The sequence below is a fragment of the Loxodonta africana genome, chromosome 4, assembly GCF_030014295.1.
Source record: "Loxodonta africana isolate mLoxAfr1 chromosome 4, mLoxAfr1.hap2, whole genome shotgun sequence".
NCBI classification, from domain to species: Eukaryota; Metazoa; Chordata; class Mammalia; order Proboscidea; family Elephantidae; genus Loxodonta; species Loxodonta africana.
Genome location: NC_087345.1, coordinates 36693162 through 36717314, shown reverse-complemented (window position 1 = coordinate 36717314; position 24153 = coordinate 36693162). Strand labels below are relative to the sequence as shown.

Below are 24153 nucleotides of genomic sequence, written 5' to 3'. Positions count from 1 at the left end.
TAAGATTTGTTTGTTCTTCTGGTAGTCCACAGTATATTCAAGATTTTTCACCAACACCATAATTCAAAGGCATCAATTCTTCTTTGGTCTTCCTTATTCATTGTCCAGTTTTCACATGCATATGAGGCGAATGGAACACACCATGGCTTGGGTCAAGGGCATTTTCGTCCTTAAAGTGACATATTTGCTTTTTAATACTTTAAAGAGGTCTTTTGCAGCAGATTTACACAACGTAATATTTTCTCCTTTTATCGTGATCTTGCTTACTGGTCCAGTTATGATGATTTTTGTTTTCTTTATGTTGAGGTGTAATCCATACTGAAGGCTGTGGTCTTTGATCTTCATTAGTAAGTGCTTCAAGTCCTCTTCACTTTCAGCAAGCAAGGTTTTGTCATCGGCACACTGCAGGTTGTTAATGAGTCTTCCTCCAATCCTGATGCCTTATTCTTCTTCATATAGTCCAGTTTCTTGGATTATTTGCTCAGCATACAGATTGAGTAAGTATGTGAAAGAATACAACCCTGACGCACACCTTTCCTGACTTTAAACCATGCAGTATCCCACTGTTCTGTTCAAACAACTGCCTCTTGGTCGAAGTACAGGTTCGTCATGAGCACAATTAAGTGTTCTGGAACTCCCATTCTTTGAAATGTCACTCAAATTTGTTATGATCCACACAGTCAAATGCCTTGGCGTAGTCAATAAAACACAGGTAAACATACTTCTGGTATTTTATGCTTTTTTTTTTTTTTTTTTTTAGTCAGGAACCATCTAACACCAGCAATGATATCCCTCATTCCATATCCTCTTCTCAATCTGGCTTGAATTTCTGGCAGTTTCCTGTTGATGTACTGCTATAGTCGCTTTTGAATTATCTTCAACAAATTATTATTTGCATATAATATTAATGATATTGTTCATTCTGCTGCATCTCCTTCATTTGGAATGGGTATAAATATGGATCTCTTCCTGTTGTTTGGCCAGCTAGCTGTCTTACAAATTTCTTGGCATAGACGAGTTAGCACTTCCAGCACTGCATTCCTTTGCTGAAACTTCTCAATTGTTATTCTGTAATTCCTGAAGCCTTGTTTTTCACCAATGCTTCCAGTGCAGCTTGGACCTCTGCCTTCAGTACCATCAATTCTTGATCATATGCTACCTCTTGAAATGGTTGAACATCGACCAATTCTTTTTGTACAGTGTCTGTATTCCTTCCATCTTCTTTTGATGCTTTCTGCATCGTTTATATTTTCCTGGTAGAAACCTGAATTTTTTCTTCAGTTCTTTCAGCTTGAGAAATGCCAAGCGTGTTCTTCCCTTTTGGTTTTCTATCTCCAGATCTTTGCACATTTAATTATAATACCTTACTTTGTCTTCTCGAGCTGCCCTTTGAAATCTTCTGTTCAGCTCTTTTACTTCATCATTTCTTCCTTTTAGTTTAGCTACTCTAAGTTCAAGAGCAACTTTCACAGTCTTTTCTGCCATCCATTTTGGTCTTTTCTTTCTTTCCTGTCTTTTTAATGACCTCTTGCTTTCTTCATTTATGTTGTCCTTTGTCATGGATTGAATTATGTACCCCCCAAAATGTGTGTATCAATTTGGCTGGGCCATGATTCCCAGTATTGTGTGGTTGTCGTCCATTTTGTGATTGTAATTTTACGTTAAAGAGGATTAGGGTGGGATTGTAACACCCTTACCCAGGTCACATCCCTGATGCAATATACAGGGAGTTTTTATTTATTTATTTTTTTCCCTAGGGTGTTGCCTGTACCACCTTTTCTCTCTCAAGAGATAAAAAGGAAAGGGAAGGAAGCAAGCAGGGGGACCTTATACCACCAAGAAAGCAATGCCAGGAGCAGAATGTGTCCTTTGGACCAGAGGTTCCTGAACAGAGAAGCTCCTCAACCAGGGGAAGATTGAGGACAAGAACTTTCCTCCAGAGTCGACAGAGAGAGAAAGCCTTCCCCTTGAGCTGATGCCCTGAATTGTTAAAGCCATCTGCCTGTGCTATTTCTGTTATAGTAGCACTAGATAACTAAAACATCCTTGATGTCATTCCACAACTCATCTGTTCTTTGGTCATTACTGCTCAAATCTATTCTTGAGATGTTCTCTAAATCAGGTGGGATATACTCAAGTTCATACTTTTGCTTTTGTGGACTTGTTCTAACTCCAACTTCAACTTGCTTATGAGCAACTGATGGTCTGTTTCACAGTTGGCACTGGCCTTGTTCTGACTGATGATATTGAGCTTTTCCATTGTCCCTTTCCATAGATGCAGTCGATTTGATTCTTGTGTATTCCATCTGGTAAGCTCCATGTGTACAGTCGCCATTTAGGTTGCTGAAAAAAGATACTTACAATGAAGTCGCTGGTCTTGCGAAATTCTATCATGCGATCTCCAGAGTCGCTTCTTTCACCAAGGCCGTATTTCCCAACTACCAATCCTTCTTGTTTCCAACTTTCACGTTCCAATCACCGGTAATTATCAATGGATCTTGACTGCATATTTGATCAATTTCAGACTGCAGAAGTTGGTAAAAATCTTTAATTTCTTCATCTTTGGCTTTACTGGTTAGTGTGTAAATTTGAATAACAGTCATATTAAGTGGTCTTCCTTGTAGGCGTATGGATATTATCCTATCACTGACAGTGTTGTACTTCAGGATAGATCTTGAAATGTTCTTTTTGATGGTGAATGCAACACCATTCCTCTTCAATTTGTCATTCCCGGCATAGCAGACCATATGATTGACTGATTCAAAATGGCCAATACCAGTCCATTTCAGCTAATGCCTAGGATAATGATCTTTATGTATTCCAATTCATTTTTTATGACTTCCAACTTTCCTAGATTCATATTTCTTACATTCCACATTCTGATTATTAATGGGTGTTTGCAGCTGTTTTTCCTCATTTTGGGTTGTGCCATATCAGCCAATGAAGGTCCCAAAAGCTTGACTCCATCCCCATCTTTAAGATCAACACCACTTTGAGGAGGCAGCTCTTCCCCAGTCATATTTTGCGTGCCTTCCAACCTGAGGGGCTCATCTTCCATCACTGTATCAGACAATGTTCTGATGTCATTCATAATGCTTTCACTGTCCAATTTTTTCAGGTCCTTCTTCTTAGTCTGTATTAGTCTGGTAGCGTAGCTCAAACCTGTCCACCCAGGGTGACCGTACTGGTATTTGAAGTACCAGTGACAAAGCTTCCAGTATCACAGGAACATGCAAGCCACCACAGTACAGCAAACTGTGGTTGTTAAGGCTATCATGTATAGGCTGGCCATACGTCCTAGTTTGCCCATGATGGTCCTGGTGTATACCTGCTGTTTAGTCATAATTATTAATAGCACCCTCTTTCACCCATAAAAGATTTAGATGATAAATTGTATGGTCATTTAAATTACAAGTAACATTTAACAGTATCTTGATATATATGTCTTTTTCCATATTTCAGATTATTTCCTTGGGATCAATGTGAATAACACTTTCTTTTTAGGTTCTTAATACATATGAGAAACTTTTCCTAGAGGGATACAGTAACTTAAAGTACTATAAACAGATGAGAATAATAGTTTCACTAAATTATTGCCAGTTTTGTGTATTGTGGTTTTTATTGCTAATTTAGCAGGTGAAGCTGATAACTTGTTTTCATTGACATTTATGATTCACAGGACATCAGATTCACCATGGTATATTTATTATGTTCACGTTTGTTTCTGTGTGAACTGTTTGTTCATATTTTCAGTGTGGATATCAGCTGGCATTTTAATATTCTTATTGAAAAAGTAATCTTTTTTCATATTTGCTAGACATATAACTTCTGAGGCGCTGTTTGCCTTTTTAATTTGAGTATATTTTAAACTTTTACAATGTTTTTATTATTGAGAACAGTTAAAAGGTGTCAATAGTTTCCTTTATAATTTCTTTGGTTATTATCTCGGTTTAGAAAATCATTTATCTTCCTCTCCTTACCCTTAAAGTTTTAATAAGTAACCAACTTTTTTTCCTGATTTTCTATAGTTCAATGCTAAATATTTAGTTTTGATTTTATTTTTAATTGTACGCTTTTGATGTACGAATCTTGATTTTCAAATTGTTAACAGGTTATTCAATAGATAATCTTTTCTTTTTCTACTGTCGTGTGCTTGCTTCCTACTTTGACATACATTAGATTCTCATAAACAACAGGATTTATTTCAAGTTACCTCCCTATTTCAATGATAGAATGATTCTTTTTTTTAATCAATAGGACTATTATTGCAATGGCATCTCATATCTTTAGTATTGCTGCTTTAGAATATCTATTAACACTGGTGTTCTCCTACCAGAATATTCTTTGATAATGTGTTCTATTTATCCCTATATGCAAAATCATTTTGATACATATTGATAAAATTCCAAAATTCTAAGTTAACTGTAATGAGTACATGGATGGCAGGATCATAGGTAACACTTCAAAAGTTAAGCTAATAGATAAGGTTTCATTTTATCTATAGCTCCTCTACTAAAACTGTGGGCTTCATGAGGACCAGAAGCCTGAATAAATTATCTTTATATCCTCAGTATCTAGAAGGTCTGGTGCATAGTCAAGAAATGTTTGCTAAATTTATGATGGACTGAATTTATAATAACACTCCATTTAGGGTTACTACTTCTTGCTTCAGATATTACTAAGCAGTTAATATTTGGTGGGTCTCACTGCCTAATTAAACAGTACTCTGGCCCCTGGCTCCAATTCTCCTGCTCCTCAAATGTTAGTTTAATTCTAGTCCCTGAATATCTGACCCAAGGCTGCCTCTTCTTCATATGGTACTTGTCTTTATTAGAAAAGGAAACTTTCCTGGGCCCCCGGACTGGCAGGTTCATGGTTTCAAAAGCCTTTCTGTGAATTAGAAGAATCCCCCCTCCTGGGCTGAGGCAGCCCCTCACCTAGGCACAAAATATGGGGGCCAGAGTGCAGGCTGACTTAGACTTTCACTGGGTGCTCTTACTCAGGGCATAGCCATATGAGGCAGCCCTGGTCTACCCTAGACTGTTGACAACCCTGGTCCTGAGGTGACATCCCCAAAGGACTCACAAACCAAACCTGACCCCAGGCTCATCCTATGATGAAATATTTGTGCAGATGTCACAATTAACAGAATCTTCCTTGGGTCGCCTTTTTAGTGGAATACATTGGCTAGGTATATCTAGGATGCCCTTAGCGGTCAAATCTGTAGGAAGTCTCTCAACCCAAGTAAACTTCCATTATTTTGACACAGCTGACATTGCTTTTCTTTGTAGATACATTTTCTAGTGTTAAGGCTGCCAGTTTATCAAGTGAGAATCTCAAAAGTACAGAAACAACCTTGGCACAGTCAAGCCGCTGTATCTTTGGTCTCCACCATCCTGACCATAATCAAAGAGGACACTTAGGTTTAGGGAAATAAACATATTCTAGTATCCAAAGAATAGCCAAGTGAAGGATAAAGCAAGTCCCAAAGTGAGTTAAAATTTAACCAAATTTCAGTGTTTTCTCAGAAAACATGTGTGTCCATGATTCTGACAAATACTATGAAGGAAACCCTTTAGCAGCAGATTGTGCTTGCTAGATCTTTGCCAAGACAAGTCCCAGCAATAGAGGCATTTGGCTACTTGGAGGGAAACTGGGTCAAATCTGCAATTAGAATTGGAAAAAGAGCGGCATTATAGTAGCACCCATGGATAGAATTCAAGGGATCTACAACCTGGGACGGAAAAAAAAATTACATTTTTACTAATTTTCTTCCAACATGAATGTAGGCAACAAATGAGAGTAGGATCAGCAATACCCGTGTGACTATGTCACCATAGGAATCACAACTATTTTTATATCAGATTACAATTTTTGTAGGCATTTAAAAATATTGTTTACTTTCACCACTACTTCAAAATCGTGGTAGTTATTAGATTTGCCACTTGATTTTATTTAATGCATCACTAAAAAAACACATATATTACTATATTGCTTAAAAATATTTTTATAACTGTATTTTAATATATTTGGTTTCTCTTTCAATCTTGTGTATTTTGTAACTTAAAAAAAATATCCTGAGAAGGGGTCCATCGGCTTCATCAGACTGAAAAAGAGATCTGAGAACCCCTGTTCCAGAGATTACAATGAAAGGTTCAGTAATAGAACAGGCAGATAAAATATGCTTTACTTATTATAACCTAAAGCCTTTCCAGAGTATTAAAAGTATTTCACGTATGTAATTTTTTCAGCATCACCTCTCAAAATACCTTGTTTACAACTACAATAAAAATGAATTGCAACAGAACAAGAACTGAGCTAATTACAACAGGAATTCTCAATAATACTATCCTCCCATTTCACATGGATTGGAACTGCCTTATGTCAGGCAGGGCCTTTGGGTTTGTCAGAAACTAAATTCCTTGGCTGAGGTCCAAGGCAGCCCCACCTTTCATCAAGTTCTGCTTCAGAGAAACTGTTAGAATGACTTTCTATGTACATAAGTAGCCCTGGGTATTAACACAAACACTTGCTAAGCACAGGTTTTATTTTTCAAGTTAAGGTTTTTTAGTCATCAATTCATTTGATTCTGATTTTTTGTTGTTGTTGTTATTTGCTTATTATTAGCCTGTTCATAGCTCAAATTTATAGCTTCAGAATATTATAACAGATGTTTTTAATATTCCATTTTCTACCAACATAGGAAATCCTGGATTTCTAAAACCCAGAGAGGGTTAATACCATCCCAGACTAAAGGCAAAGAGTAGAGGAAAAAGTAATATAACATGCTGTTAAAGCAACTTTTAATTTAACATAAATATTTTGACGAAGATCAAAGAAACTACCTGATCCACATTTAATCAAAGGGCTGTTTTTTTTGTTTTTTTCTACATACAGGCATGGAAAAAATTTTTCAGAGGAATTTAATTTGTTTCGATACCAAAATAACAACTTTCCACAGATGAAAGTCTTCTTACTGACACAAAGTATACAACATACAGCACAGATACTAAAAAATCTAAAGAGGTATATGCTGATCACCTCTGGGTGGTAGAAGATGAAGGATTTTGTTTTTGTTTTATATCACTTACGTATTTTTTTTTAATAAATGCAAAAGCTACCTTCAAAGGTAAAAAGGGATCCTTACAAAAATTTAAAAATTACCAGCATAGACTCCCTCACAATAAATGAATAGCTGTTGTGACTGCTACTTATGTTAAAGTTGGCTTGTACCTTTAACGGGTTTACAACCTAGTTAAGACATGACATAGATTGGTGGAGTATGTAAACAACAAATAATAAGATCAATACAATTTTTAGGAACTGAGAAGAGGAAGAGGTTTGAGGGAGTTGTGTGGTTGGGCATGACCCCAAGGACTCTTAAGTTCCATCAAAACAGGGGCCACCACTGTGTTGTTTTGCCAATGTCTATTAATGTTTTTTTTTTTTATAGGCGCCCAGTCCAGGGCCAGCCCTATAAATATTTGTTGACAGACTAGGTGGTTAATGGAGGACAGAACGTGGCTTTGAAGCACAAGTTTCAAGAAATAATACGAAACCCACTGCAGATAGAGCAGAGAAAAATAAACAAGTAAATCAACAGCTGCTAAGCTGATTGCAACTCATGGTGATCTCATGTGTGTCAGAGAAGAAGTATGACCCTGGTAAGGTTGATACAATTCTGGCTTATAAACAATGGCCTTTACACTGTGGGTAAGATAAGTTTTTCAATTTTTCTAATAAGCAGAACAAATGTGTGTTCTCAGAAGAGAAATTTAGCAATATAAACTACAGGAGGGAATGCTGGCGGGTAGCATGACCAGTAGGAAGATATTGTCAAAATTTGGCATGAGTTTAGGAAGGCCTGGCCTGGAGCACGGTGGTAGAAATGGAAAGGGCAGGAATTCAGAGACAAAGGAAAACTCGTTGGTAGATCCAGAACTTGAAGCCTGGGTGAGGGGAGGGGAAAGAAAGAAGAGGAAAGGAAGTACTTCAGAGTCCTTTCCATAATTTGGTTCCTCGGTGACGGTGACAGGAAGAGTATTTTTACTCTTAAAAGCAATTTATGTATCCACCCATCTATTCACTGGCATTCACTGCATAAGGATTCTCAATTTTCTTGTAATGGGAGCAACTTTCACCTCCCTGAGCCTTTTAGTTTGATGCAAAAGCTCTTTACTAAGTTCCTGCTATGTACCAGAATCTACGCCAGCACTTGGGAGAGGATGATAAGGCAGTCCTTGCCCTGAAGAGAGATGACGAGGAAGGAAATACACACTGGTAATAAACTAATGCTGCTCCACTAGCAGTCTCTGTTTTCTTGTGTTGCTTCCTCACTGCTGCCTTAAGATTCCCATTTCTCCTAACTCCAAACAGGCTCTGGGCCCTACATTGATCCGAGTACCCATACAAACGTAAAATTTATCATCTTTTTGGCTTAAATGAAGTATATCATTCCCTTTATTTTTTTTACAATTCGAATCTTAAAAGATTTCATGACACAACAGATATAGTTTCTGTGATCCCATTTTGAGTTGAGCACTAAAAACAAATGAACAAAAAAAAAGCTGCCAAGAATTTAGCTGGAAGTTTTTTTACTACAATGAAGGAAGAGATAGCGTATGCAGAATACCCTACAGAAACCCAAATTGTGTCCACAAGAAAACATTGCAAGACAATGGGCAAGGGTGTTTGAACAGTAGGGGCAGGATTGCTTTATCTGGGGGACCACTCACTTTTCTCTAAAAGTATTCCAAAAGAAACCATTCTATCTTATCAGTCCTTCATCTATGCATTTCACAATCTTCCCCTCCCAAGGAGCCTGGGCAGGCACCCATCTGCCTACAGGGAGTCAGACAGGAATCCTTTACCTTCACTGCTGGAAACTCATCAATAAATCAAAGCTGTTGGCAGTTGCCTCCAGTAAGAGTCTCACTCCCTCCTCTCTGCTCCTGTATATTCTGTGCATTTGGAATTACTCCAAATTCTAAACTGGAAATAACAGTACTCTGCTCACAAGTTTATTGTGCTTCTTTATCCAAAGGCAGCGACTCAGTTAAGTAATATGTTTGCAAAGATGCATACTGACAGCAATAGGAGAAATATCTGGCAAAGTTGGGTACAATTAGAACATCTTAAAAATGAGTGTCAGAAAAATCAGAATTTTAAATAAAAATATAAAAGAAGCCCTTAGTATCAATCCCCATTAAGTCCTTACGATTATACAACCATAGGTACTTCAACTGAACTAATTGTGTAGCATTGGGCAGGATATTTCTCCTCTCTGGTTGTATCTTCCTTTTACAGGAAGACATCAACTCCAACATCCCTTATGTATCCGAGATTCTATGTCTCTGTTGTTCTTTGGGCTAAAATATAGCTTTACATATAGCTTAAAAGCAAAATTATCTCCTGAATATCCTCAAGGTATCCAAAACTAAGATACTGTGGGAGGCACTAAATTATTGGTATAAGACTCATTCCCTGACCTCAGGGAGTTTATAATCAAATTAAGGAACAAATATTCAAATTACAAAACTACTGGCAAATTAAAAAAAACAAACCAAACCCGTAGCCATTGAGTTGATTCCTACTCCTAGCAACCCTACAGGACAGAGTAGAACTGCCTCATAGGGTTTCCAAAGAGCAGCTGGTAGATTCGAACCACCAACTTTTTGGTTGGCAGCTGAGCTCTTAACCACTGCGCCATTGGGGACCCAGCAAATTCACAAGGCAGCGCATAAATATTTGCCAAGTCACCTGGCAAATTCTAAAGGTCAAGAAGAACTGGAATAATCAGAACAGGTTGAATGGAGGATTTCAGGTCCAAATTTCAAATCCAAAAGAATTTGAATCAACAGAAGAAAAAGCACAGGACAAAGAAAACAAAGTGTATCGTCTTTCTTTAACTTCAGTTTTGGCTTTGTGACCTCAAACAAGCCATAAATCACCCTTGTCCCTCAGTGAATCCACAATTATTGACAGTCTTCTATATAAAAGGTATTGTGAATCACTTAAATAATAAAGATTTTCCAATTTAAGACAGAGACGCAACAGCTTTAAGATTAAACAAAAGGCAGCTCAAAACTAAAAACAACCTCATCTCCTATTATACTGGTATTACAAAACAAATGAAATCTGTTCCTTAAAGGAAATTTTTAAAACCTGCTTTTGCTGCTTCAACAATTCTTAATCAAAAACAAACTCAGCATGAATTAAACATATGTATATTTTTTACTACTTACATCAGTCATAATGTGATAAAAAATATTTTTACATTAAATTTTCATAATCTTGCTCCATCTTTCTTATATTTGAAACCATTCTTGATTTTTGCTACTAAAAACAGTATTTCATTTGACAGCTGTGGAAACAGCCTATGCCATTCATAGCTGTTTATGACAGAGCATTGAATTTGTCTAGCAAATACACAACATGTACATCAGTACTTCCTTTTGTCCTGTGTATTCTAAGTCTCTGCCAAAAGCAGAGGAAAGAAAGTACAGATGGACAGGACATCCTCAGATTATCTGGCTTGCCTTATGTCATCCCAGAAAAAAATCAAGTGCCTGATTCAGTTAGAAATTCAATTTAAGCACTTGCCATATTAGGGCTGAAAGGTTGGCCTTCCCCATCAGCAGGTTGTCTTTCACTAGGCAAGCCTCGAAGGCCTAAAGCCTTTGCATAAACGGGAAGTTGGGAAATCCTGGCTTTCCAGGATTCACCTGCTACCTTCAATACAGCTCTTGGCTTAGGAGAAAGTGATTAAGGATAGAAGTGTACACACACCATTTCGTAAGACCACTACTAGGGTTAAGTACTTCAAAATCTGCTCAGGTAAAACTACAACAGATTAAATTTAGAACTGTGGTAGCATTTCAATGTTTTTGTCCATTTCAATAGAATTTTTATCACCTATAATATATGTATATGAAGTGACTGCATATTCAATACACTTCAGTAAATACTCCAGAAGACCTAATAGTATGTATTGGACCTATGCTAGGTACTGAGACTACCAATACTTTAGCTTTTTTGTGATGCCAAACCGCTAAACCAAAGTACGCCTGTTATCTCATTTGTGAAAATAATGTGATATTTGCTTGGCTATGGTTAGAATTTCAAAAACCAGTGACTATAAAGCCGTGAGTACAGTGTGTGGGCCTCACTCCAACGGTAGCTGATACCACTGCTTTTGTTTTTGTTTTTTTTTTTTAGTATTATGGTAGTGAGCTAGACAGACACAATCCTGCCCTCTTGCAGCTTATAGTCTAAGAAGAAGACAGTCAAACAATGATCACGACAACAAAGTAATAATGATAATAATGAGGACGAGGAAGAGACTACTACTACTAATAGGAGCTACCACTTATTTAGAATTTACTATGCTCAAAGCATTATTCTAAGCACTGTCCATGTTCAGCTCATTAATCCTTACAACAAACCTTTGAGATAAGTGATGAGGGCCACGACAGTGATATCCCTTTCATGACCACCGGGACACATTAAGTGTCACTTACATTTTTGCCTGTCTGGTTTCTTGGAATGCTAGTGTCCCACTTATCGTATGTGCTGCTGTCTGGTGGGGACGTGTATAACTGGGTGAAACAAGAAACATTTGTTGGTGCCAAATCACTGTGTACAATGGAATACTATGCAACGATAAATAACAATGATGAAGTCTGTGAAACATCTCACAATATCAATGAATCTGGAGGGCATTAGGTTGAGTGATATAAGTCAATCACAAAAGGACAAATACTATATGAGGCCAATATTATAAAAACACATGAAGAATCAATAACTTCAGACTACTCAGCAGAAACCATGCAGGCAAGAAGGCAATGGGATGACATATACAGAGCACTGAAGGAGAAAAACTGCCAGCCAAGGATCATATATCCAGCAAAACTCTCTCTGAAATATGAAGGCAAAATTAAGATATTTACAGAAAAACACAAGCTTAGAGAATTTGCAAAAACCAAACCAAACCTACAAGAAATATTAAAGGAAATTGTTTGGTCAGAAAAACAATAATATCAGATACCAGCACAACACAAGGTCACAGAACAGAACATCCTGATACCAACTCTAATAGGGAAATCACAAAAACATATTAAGATTAACTAAAAAAAAAGCTCAAAACAGGGAATCATTGAAGTCAATATGTAAAAGATCACAATAATCAAAAAGAGGGACTAAATACAGGTGGCATAGAACTGCCATATGGAGAGGGATACAAGGCGATATAGGACAACACAAGTTAGGTTTTTACTTAGAAAAATAAGGGTAAATATTAAGGTAACCACAAAGAGGTATAACAACTCCATAACTCAAAATAAAAACCAAGAAAAACGTAACGACTCAGCAAACATAAAGTCAAATCCTATGAAAATGAGGATCTCACAATTTACAAAGAAAAACGTCTCAGCACAAAAAAGTAAGTGGAAAAATGAAATTGTCAACAACACACAAAAAAAGGCATCAAAATGACAACACTAAACACTTACTTATCTATAATTACGCTGAATGTAAATGGACTAAATGCACCAATAAAGAGACAGAGAGTCTCAGACTGGATAAAGAAACATGATCCGTCTATATGCTGCCTACAAAAGACACACCTTAGACCTAGAGACACAAACAAACTAAAACTCAAAGGATGGAAAAAAATATATCAAGCAAACAATAAGCAAAAAAGAAGATGAGTAGAAATACTAATTTCTGACAAAATAGACTTCAAGCTTAAATCCACCACAAAGGATAAAGAAGGACACTACATAATGATAAAAGGGTCAGTCGACCAGGAAGATATAACCATATTAAATATTTATGCACCCAATGACAGGGCTGCAAGATACATAAATCAAATTTTAACAGAACTGAAAAGTGAGATAGACACCTCCACAATTATAGTAGGAGACTTCAACACACCACTTTTGGAGAAGGACAGGACATCCAGTAAGAACCTCAATAGAGACACGGAAGACCTAATTACAACAATCAACCAACTTGACCTCATTGACTTATACAGAACTCTCCACCCAACTGCTGCAAAGTATACTTTTTTTTCTAGCGCACATGGAACATTCTCTAGAATAGACCACATATTAGGTCATAAAACAAACCTTTGCAGAATCCAAAACATCGAAATATTACAAAGCATCTTCTCAGACCACAAGGCCATAAAAGTGCAAATCAATAACAGAAAAATTAGGGAAAAGAAATCAAATACTTGGAAACTGAACAACACCCTCCTGAAAAAAGACTGGGTTATAGAAGACATTAAGGAGGGAATAAGGAAATTCATAGAATGCAATGAGAATGAAAATACTTCCTATCAAAACCTCTGGGACACAGCAAAAGCAGTGCTTAGGGGCCAATTTATATCGATAAACGCACACATACAAAAAGAAGAAAGAGCCAAAATCAGAGAACTGTCCCTACAACTTGAACAAATAGAAACTGAGCAACAAACGAATCCATCAGGCACCAGAAGAAAACAAATAATAAAAATTAGAGCTGAACTAAATGAATTAGAGAACAGAAAAACAATTGAAAGAATTAACAAAGCCAAAAGCCGGTTCTTCAAAAAAATTAACAAAATTGATAAACCGTTGGCTAGACTGACTAAAGAAATACAGGAAAGGAAACAAATAACCCGAATAAGAAACGAGATGGGCCACATCACAACAGACCCAACTGATATTAAAAGAATCATATCAGATTATTACGAAAAATTGTACTCTAACAAATTTGCAAACCTAGAATAAAGGGATGAATTCCTGGAAAAACACTACCTACCTAAACTAACACAATCAGAAGTACAACAACTAAATAGACCCATAACAAAAAAAGAGATTGAAACGGTAATCAAAAAACTCCCAACAAAAAAAGCCCTGGCCTGGTTGGCTATACTGCAGAGTTCTACCAAACTTTCAGAGAAGAGTTAACACCACTACTACTAAAAGTATTTCAAAGCATAGAAAATGACGGAATACTACCTAACTCATTCTATGAAGCCACCATCTCCCTGATACCAAAACCAGGTAAAGACATCACAAAAAAAGAAAATTACAGACCTATATCCCTCATGAACATAGATGTAAAAATCCTCAACAAAATTCTAGCCAATAGAATTCAACAACATATCAAAAAAATAATTCACCATGACCAAGTGGAATTTATTTTTTTTTTATGCAAGGCTGGTTTAATATCAGAAAAACCATTAATGTAATCCACCATATAAATAAAACGAAAGACAAAAACCACATGATCTTATCAATTGATGCAGAAAAGGCATTTGACAAAGTCCAACACCCATTTATGATAAAAACTCTTACCAAAATAGGAATTGAAGGAAAATTCCTCAACATAATAAAGGGCATCTATACAAAGCCAACAGCCAACATCACTCTAAATGGAGAGAGCCTGAAAGCATTTCCCTTGAGAACGGGAACAAGACAAGGATGCCCTTTATCACCGCTCTTATTCAACATTGTGCTAGAAGTCCTAGCCAGAACAATTAGGCTAGACAAAGAAATAAAGGGCATCCGGATTGGCAAGGAGGAAGTAAAATTATCTCTATTTGCAGATGACATGATCTTATACACAGAAAACCCTAAGGAATCCTCCAGAAAACTACTGAAACTCATAGAAGAGTTTGGCAGAGTCTCAGGTTATAAGATAAACATACAAAAATCACTTGGATTCCTCTACATCAACAAAAAGAACATCGAAGAGGAAATAACCAAATCAATACCATTCACAGTAGCCCCGAAGAAGATAAAATACTTAGGAATAAATCTTACCAAAGATGTAAAAGACCTATACAAAGAAAACTACAAAGCACTACTACAAGAAATTAAAAAGGATATACTTAAGTGGAAAAACATACCTTGCTCATGGGTAGGAAGACTTAACAGTAAAAACGTCTACTCTACCCAAAGCCATCTATACATACAATGCACTTCTGATCCAAATTCCAATGTCATTTTTTAATGTGATAGAGAAACAAATCACCAATTTCATATGGAACGGAAAGAAGCCTCGGATAAGCAAAGCATTACTGAAAAAGAAGAAGAAAGTGGGAGGCCTCACTCTACCTGATTTCAGAACCTATTATACAGCCACAGTAGTCAAAACAGCCTGGTACTGGTACAACAGGTACATAGACCAGTGGAACAGAATTGAGAACCCAGATATAAATCCATCCACATAGGAGCAGCTGATATTTGAGAAAGGCCCAGTGGCAGTTAATTGGGGAAAAGATAGTCTTTTTAACAAACGGTGCTGGCATAACTGGATATCCATTTGCAAAAAAATGAAACAGGACCCATACCTCACACCATGCACAAAAACTAACTCCAAGTGGATCAAAAACCTAAACATAAAGACTAAAACGGTAAAGGTCATGGAAGAAAAAATAGGGACAACCTTAGGAGCCCTAATACAAGGCATAAACAGAATACAAGACATTACCAAAAATGACGAAGAGAAACCAGATAACTGGGAGCTCTGAAAATCAAACACTTATGCTCATCTAAAGACTTCACCAAAAGAGTAAAAAGACCACCTACAGACTGGGAAAGAATTTTCAGCTATGACATCTCCGACCAGCGCCTGATCTCTAAAATCTATATGATTCTGTCAAAACTCAACCACAAAAAGACAAACAACCCAATCAAGAAGTGGGCAAAGGATATGAACATACACTTCACTAAAGAAGATATTCAGGCAGCTACAGATACATGAGAAAATGCTCTCGATCATTAGCCATTAGAGAAATGCAAATTAAAACTACGATGAGATTCCATCTCACTCCAACAAGGCTGGTATTAATCCAAAAAACACAAAATAATAAATGTTGGAGAGGCTGCATAGAGATTGGAACTCTTATACACTGCTGGTGGGAATGTAAAATGGTACAACCACTTTGGAAATCTATCTGGTGTTATCTTAAACAGTTAGAAATAGAACTACCATACAACACAGAAATCCCACTCCTCGGAATATACCCTGGAGAAATAAGAGCCTTCACACAAACAGATATATGCACACCCATGTTTATTGCAGCTCTGTTTAAAAAAAAAAAAAAAATTTTTTTTTTTTTTTTTTTAACAAGAGCAAAAAGCTGAAAGTAACCAAGGTGTCCATCAACTGATGAATGGGTAAATAAATTGTGGTATATTCGCACAATGGAATACTACACATCCATAAAGAACAGTGACAAATCTATGAAACATTTCATAACATGGAGGAACCTGGAACGCATTATGCTGAGCAAAATTAGTCAGAGGCAAAAGGACAAATATTGTATGAGACCACTATTATAAGATCTTGAGAAATAGTATAAACTGAGAAGAACACATACTTTTGTGGTTACGAGGCGGGGAGGGAGGGAGGGTGGGAGAGGGTTTTTTACTGATTAATCAGTAGATAAGAACTGCTTTAGGTGAAGGGAAGGACAATACTCAAGACATGGAAGGTCAGCTCAACTGGACTGGACCAAAAGCAAAGAAGTTTCCGGGATAAACTGAATGCTTCAAAGGTCAGTGGAGCAAGGGCGGGGGTGTGGGGACCGTGGTTTAAGGGGACTTCGAAGTCAATTGGCAAAATAATTCTATTATGAAAACATTCTGCATCCCACTTTGAAATGTGGCGTCTGGGGTCTTAAATGCTAACAAACAGCCATCTAAGATGCATCAATTGGTCTCAACCCACCTGGATCAAAGGAGAATGAAGAACACCAAGGTCACACGATAACTAAGGGTCACACGAGACAGAAAGGGCCACGTGAACCAGAGACCTACATCATCCTGAGACCAGAAAAACTAGTTGGTGCCCGGCCACAATCGATGACTGCCCTGACAGGGAGCACAATAGAGAACCCCTGAGGGAGCAGGAGATCAGTGGGATGCAGACCCCAAATTCTCACAAAAAGACCATACTTAATGGTCTGACTGAGACTAGAGGAATCCCGGCGGTCATGGTCCCCAAACCTTCTGTTGGCCCAGGACAGGAACCATTCCCAAAGACAATTCATCAGACATGGAAGGGACTGGACAGTGGGTAGGAGAGAGATGCTGATGAAGAGTGAGCTAATTATATCAGGTGGACACTTGAGACTGTGTTGGCATCTCCTGTCTGGAGGGGGGATGGGAGGATAGAGAGAGTTGGAAGCTGGCAAAATTGTCACAAAAGGAGAAACTGAAGGGCTGACTCATTAGGGGGAGAGCAAGTGGGAGTACGGAGTAAGGTGTATATAAACTTATATGTGACAGTCTGACTTGATTTGTAAACGTTCACTTGAAGCTCAATAAAAGTTAAAAAAAAAACACATGAAGATGTTTCCATACAGAAAGAAACAATCTGTGATGGTTACCTGGGGAGGGGAGGGGTGAGGAGGAAAAACACTAACTTGATAGTAGATAAGCGGTAACTTTGGTGAAGGGTAAGACAATACACAATACTGCGGAAGCCAGTACAACTTGACCAGGGCAAACTCATGGTAGCTTCACAGACACATCCAAATGCCCTGAGAGACCTCGCTACTGGGTGGGGGCTAGAGACCATGGTCTCAGGGGACATCTAGCTTCACTGGCATAACATAGTCTATAAAGAAAATGTTCTACATCCAACTGTGGTAAGTAGCAACTGGAGTCTTAAAACCCTGCAAGTGGCCCTCTAAGACACATGTACTGGTCTCATCCTGGCTACAGTAAAGGAGAATGAAGAATACCAAAGACACAAGGGAAAGATTAGTCCAAAGGAGCAATGGACCATAATTACTACAACCTCCACCAGACTGAGTCCAGAACAACTAGATGGTGCTCAGTTACCACTACCAACTGCTCTGGCAGGGATCACAATAGAGGTCCCCAACAGAGCGGAACAAAAATGAACAAAATTCAAATTAGCAAAAAAAAAAAAAAAGACCAGGCTTGCTGGTCTGACAGAGACCGGAGAAACCCCAAGAGTACAGCCCCCAGACACCCTTCTACCTCAGTACTGAAGTCACTCTGAGGGTCACCCTTCAGTCAAATATTAGGTCTATAGGCCCAACAATAACACATGTGAGGGTCATGCTTCATAGTTCAATCATGTATACAAGACTAATGGGCACGACAGTCCCAAAGCGAAGATGAGAAGGCAGGAAGGGACAGGAAAACTGGCAGAATGGAAACAGGGAACCTGGAGTGGAGAAGGGGAGAGTGTTGATACATCATGGGGCTGGCAATCAAGGTCACAAAACAATTTGTGTATTAACTGTTTAATGAGAAACTAATTTGCTCTGTAAACTTTCACCTAAATCACACACACACAAAAAGAAGCAAATCGCTGTGTGTAGGCTATTGTACGAGGTGCTGTATCCTGGAGGTACATCCTGGACGCCCGATTGTGTAAAAAAAAACTTGTGTCTCTTTTGGCTTTGGTACAGAGAGATAAGCCTTGTAAGTATATTTACGGTTTCCTGTGTGTTATTTGCCAGCTGTGTTTTTTGTGATGATTTCATTTTCAAGTGAGTAACTTATTTTCAGGTGCAATACATTATGAGCACATGTCATAGAGTACTTGACATACTGTGTGTACATTTATCGCAATCGTTGAGGACTTCTCTTTAGGTTTACGAGCTGTGAGTAGTCCATTTGCGATAAAAATGAATTCTTTGTAGTATTGCTTTTCCCATGACACCAATTCCTTTTGGTGCTTTTATTTTTACAGGAGGCTGAAATTATGCAATCTCTGCCCTTGTGTGTTCTCAGTTTGGTTTGGAGATATGGTATCGGTATTATCCTGGTTTTGCTGAACCTGGAATTACTTTGTTCTGAAAAATTCCTTTTTTTCAGAAATGGGCTCTTTGAAGGATGAAGAAACTCTACGTTATTTCTTTTCTCTACCTGAGAAAGATTCTGAGGAGGAGTGTGATGAAGAAGTCTAGGAGGAGCTTACCTGTCTTGTAGAATCTAAAGCTCATTTTGATGGTAACAGCAATGACACTGACATAGTATTAGAGGATGATGAAGCAGTGATGCTGCAGAAGAAAAGGGTGAGCCAGATGGTGGTGCCCGTGATGAAAGGGAAGAAAATGAAGGTGAATGGTGTGACGATGTCTCCTACTTTGAAAATATAATGAACTCGCTTCAGCAATGTGCCAAAATTTTACCGAACTTGACCCATGAAGATACATAAGTAGCTTAGTTTTTGTCTGTATTTACAGAAGTGATATTGGAAATTATAAAGGGCCAAATGAATCTTTATCTGACCTAAGAGTGCACAGGATGACAGAGGACAAGAGATTCGAATGCCAAGTAAAAACCGGCAGCCTACAACCACAGAGGAAATAAAGACGATCACTGCTGTGCCTATTCTGATAGGTATACAAGTCTTGCCAGAGCTCAGACATTAGTTGTCCAGTGATCCCCTCTTGGGTGTTACTTCAGTGACAGGCCGTATGACTGAAACAAGATTCAAGAAACTGACCGAGAACATACACGGCAATGACAATTCAAAAGCAGCTCACAAAGGAGAACCTGGCTACGACTGGCTTCACAAACTTTGCCCAATTATCAATGCTCTCAATGGCTGTCTGAAAGAAGTGTATGCGCCACTAAGTGTCATGACAGTTGATGGTGCCATTCAAGGTCCACGGATCAATAATACATGCCAATGAAGCCTGTCAAGCATGGGTACAAAGTTTGGTACTTGGTTGACTCACAGACTGGCTTTGTAAGTCACTTTGATATCTATTCTGGAACAAAAGGCATAGACCATGACTCATTTCTCTCTCTCGGTGAGAGTGTTATACTTGGACTGTGTCATTCATGCAACTACTCTCACAGGCTCACTGTCTCTGACAATTTCTTTTCATCCTATCACTTGATGAAAAGCATGAATGAAAGGGAGCTGTACGCTGTAGACATAGTGTGAGCAAACAGAAACGGGCTACCAGAAATGATGAAGAGGAAAGCTAAATTACAGTGGGGAGAGTTTCTGTTTCCTATGAAAAGATGTATGTCAGTCGTAAAATGGCAGGACAATAAACCTGTCACATCCCACAATCCAAAAGACATCACTACTGTTAAAAGAAAGAACAAAGAAGGTCCCTTCTCAGTAAGCCTTTGCCCAAGAGCAGCTGCAGATCATAAAGCAGTTATGGGTGGAGTGGACCTCTTCGACCAGAGGTGCAAAAGGTAAACAATTGGAAGGCGCTCTCTCAAATGGAGGCATTCACTGCTGTATTTCCTTATTGACCTTGGCATTGTAAAGTTTTACAATATGGAACTATAACAACAGGGACAGATGTGACCAACTTTCCTTCAGGCTCGTTCTCATGAAGCAGCTTACTGTGGGCTAGGAAATCAAAAGACCCTCCTTTCTTGTGAGAAACAAGCCAGGAGCAAGCAGGGTGCCAAATGACACATGGCTCCGACAGGCTGGGAAGCATTTGCCTGTCAAGGGATCTAGAAAGTGATGTGGACATTGCAGCACTAAGAAGAAGGAGACTAGCACCACAACTATGTGCAGCCACTGCAGGGTGCTCTTATGTATTACCCCATGTTTTCAAAAAGTTTCACACAATAAAATAAAATTGCTAAGATAAAACATTTTTTTTCATACCTCACCCCACCTATCCTATCACCAGAGTCCAGTGGGACCTGTGTGTCCCACATAATATTTATCAAAATCCACCTTGCCTAACAAAAATTTAAAAAGACACAATGATTTAACATGCATTCCATTACTGAAAAAATACATCATCAAAAACTTACTATCAAAAAATAATTTAGTCATGAACGGGCCATAGAAATATGTGGCAGTGACCCTCTAAGCCCCATCTTGAGTGATCAAGAAAGTACCTTCTTGGGATTAATAACATTAAAAAAAAAAAAAAAATTACTCAGGTAAAATGAAGGATTGATAAGGGGTTTGGATGGTGAAAGGTGTTCTGAGCAAAAGGAATTCCACATATGAATGCCCAGAGCTGAGAATGTTTACGGTAGGATCTTAGAACTGAAAGAAGTGAAGTTCAGGCAACGTATCTGAGTGGTGTAGAAAGGATGTATAAATCCAATTATTAGGCAAAGCAGTAACTGGACTGATAAAAAAAGAGGGGCATTCTTGAAAGGCAGAATTTTGTAAGTGCAACATGAGGGCAGCAGGTTGGTTGATAAACTGCTGGAAAAGCCCACCTGTCAGCAGCAGCCTGTACTGGGGGATCCTCTGAACAGGCTTGAGCAGGTAGTGCTTGAGGGCCAGATTAGCACAGCGTGGGCTCATCTGAAAGGAAAAGGCATCCAAAGTAAACACAAGCATTTTGAAAGGACTGGCAAAATACTTCCAAAAAAATCAGCTATTGAAAACCCTATGGGGGTCAGTTCTACTCTGATGCACACAACCAACAGCAACTGATTTGGTTTAAGGGACCCAGATGCAAGTGCCCAGAAAACTAAGCCTTAAACAGCCAGCAACTTGGGAAGGGGGTCATCTCAAAGCACCCTTTTATTTTAAGCATAGTTGTTAGGCTAAGAGAGTGGAATTGTAGTGAGATTCACCACTTAGCTCATCCTCTTTTAGGCAGGTCTCTGAAATCACTGACTCATAGGAGAAACTTGTTCACATTCCTCTCACAGAGCAGGGCTGCCACAGTCTGAATTCTAAGCCAGTTGGAGCCCACCTTAAACAGCAGCTCCCATTTAGAGGAGCATATTCATAAATACAAACAAACCCCAATGAACCAAGGAGAAAATGCACTGCCCCCAAAATACGGTGGCGGAAATAATACTGGGAATTGGATTCAAATAATGAGAACTTTGTGGTGAATACGTTCATGATAATAATGGAGTGGATGGAGAGAACTGTAGAAATGACAGATAGCCCCAAAAGCAGCCTTACCAAACATCCCTCCTCTAACAAGCCTGAAGGATATAAAAATCTTTTTTAGATGAATGGCCATAAATGACAACCCTCAACATTACAGTGGATATAGGGATGGACATTCTGGAATCATTTTTACTTGACCACAAGGACATTTGGACCCTGCCTTGAAAACTCTTTTTCTTAATATGTATAATAGACACCTCTGTATCCCTGCTCCTTACACAGCTCAGGTGGGTATATAAGACTTTTTTCAGATATGCTCAGACTTTTATTTTTTCCTAAATATGTATCTCCAATGTCTGATACACAGAATATGAAATTATGATGATAATGCATATTAAGACAGCATCCTTCATGCAAGCACATTAACCAAGAGAGCTAACTCTCCCTGTCTTATGTATTCTTTTGTTGTCAATGCAACGGAACAACTCACTGGACACTGACCAAAACCTGAATCAATTATCAGTTGCCATGGCTATGTAACACTTCATTTTTTAATAGCATAAAGAAACCAGAGGAAAGAAAAAAAGAAGTCTACTATGATTTTTAAAATAAGTTCAATTATTTGCCCACCATACAAATTAGGAGTCCTGGTGCTGCACTGGTTAAGAGCTCAGGCTGCTAAATAAAAGGTTGGCAGTTCAAATCCACCAGCTCCTCCTTGGAAACTCTATGGGGCAGTTCTATTCTATCCTATAGAATCAACTCTATGGAAATGAGTGTTTTGTACAAATTAGAAATCAGCAGTTCTTGATATAGATAGTCCCTGACTTACAACGTATTCCAGTTACAACCAACTGCACTTACAACTGTTTTTTCTTTTTTGGTATATCTTATCTTTAGTAATATGTACTACATACAATCTTGCAGCATGTAATCTGCTGATCTTATCATTCTCAGATGTTCACTCCCAGATGTTTATATGTAAGTTTCCAACCCCAAACTCAAATAAAGATCAGATTTATAAAGATACTGCTATTAAAAGGCAATAATAAAGAAAATCAAAAAAAAAAAAAAGAAGAGGTATTCAGCTTACAACAGAACTAATGATGGAGTCGTCAGAATGGAACCCCGTCTTAAGTTGGGGACTACCTGAAAATTTTCATTTCTATATTTTTTTTTTAGTAACTCAAATTTTACCCAAAAACTGGGAGAGGGGACTTAAATAACATTCTATGGCAACCAGCTAAAAACTAATTTAAAAAATATTACATCACTTTATCTCTAATCAAATCAGACTAGCACCTCATAGTTTTAAGTCAAAACACCAAGCTTTGGGTGACACATGCTATAGATGATTGATTTTTCTTAACTTTAACACTAAAATTATGCTATTTATTTATTGAAAGGGTAACAATCTCTTTTTCTCATCCATCATTGCAGGTGGGTTGTTAGAAGAATAAAATGAAAGATTGAGTTGAAAAATAAGAAATGTTCAACATTAGATGATAGTGAATACCTCAAAGTCTCTAACAACAGCAGCAAAACTTGGGTTTTTCTTGCATTGCTCATCCAGCAAAGCTATGTTCTTATCAAATTCTTTGATATATGTGGAATACATTTTTAAATATGGACCCTTCTTTACAAAGATATCAGCAATTCTTTGTTGTTCAGTCCTAAGAGTGGAGAAAAGATACACAAAAATACAAAAAGAAAGTCACTGATTTATCCAAAAAATATCCAATGATGAGCAAAGATCTGTAGCCACAGGCATTATCTTTTTTTCTCTCTTCTTCTAAAACATATACCCAAATGCCTACTTTTCACCATTTCCATACCCCCTGTGTCTAGTTCAAGCCACTGTCATCTCTTGCCTGGACTATTGCCCCCTATACTTCATTCTTCAGTACAGCCAGAGTCTTAAAAATGTATATCATTTCATGGGACAACCAATGGCCGGCCTCATATTGCACTTAGCATAAAAAACAAAACAAAAAACTCTCCTTATCTTAGCTTATAAAGCCCCATGGGTCCAACTGTTGCCTATCTTTCTGTCCCATCTCATACTTCTCTCCTCCTTTCTCCAACCACCCTGGCCTTCTTTATATATTTCTTTAACATCCACAATTCATTTTCTCTTGGCAGACTTTTAATAATGGCTCCATGTGTCTATAGATACAGAACCCTGGCTAACTCTTTCTTTTCATTCAGATGTCAGTTTAAACATTCTGCCTTTTTTGGGGGGCCTTCCCTGTCCATTCAATCTTCACTCACTATTACCTCATCCCATTTTAATTCTCTGCAGGTCAGAGACTGCTTCCATCTGTTATTTTT

General features: G+C 38.0%; 1 protein-coding gene across 5 annotated transcripts in view; it reads right to left on the bottom strand.

The window, feature by feature from the left end:
- The window catches only part of FGD6 (FYVE, RhoGEF and PH domain containing 6), a 143961-nt gene that overhangs the window by 47998 nt on the left and 71810 nt on the right, over window positions 1–24153 (bottom strand). For all 5 annotated transcript variants that reach the window (XM_064283720.1, XM_064283719.1, XM_003405266.4 and 2 more), the window contains exons 7-8: window positions 23339–23495; window positions 21192–21279 (exon numbers count right to left, since the gene is read on the bottom strand). In XM_064283720.1, the coding sequence (XP_064139790.1) occupies window positions 21192–21279; window positions 23339–23495 (245 nt within the window). The remainder of the gene's footprint in view (window positions 1–21191; window positions 21280–23338; window positions 23496–24153) is intronic.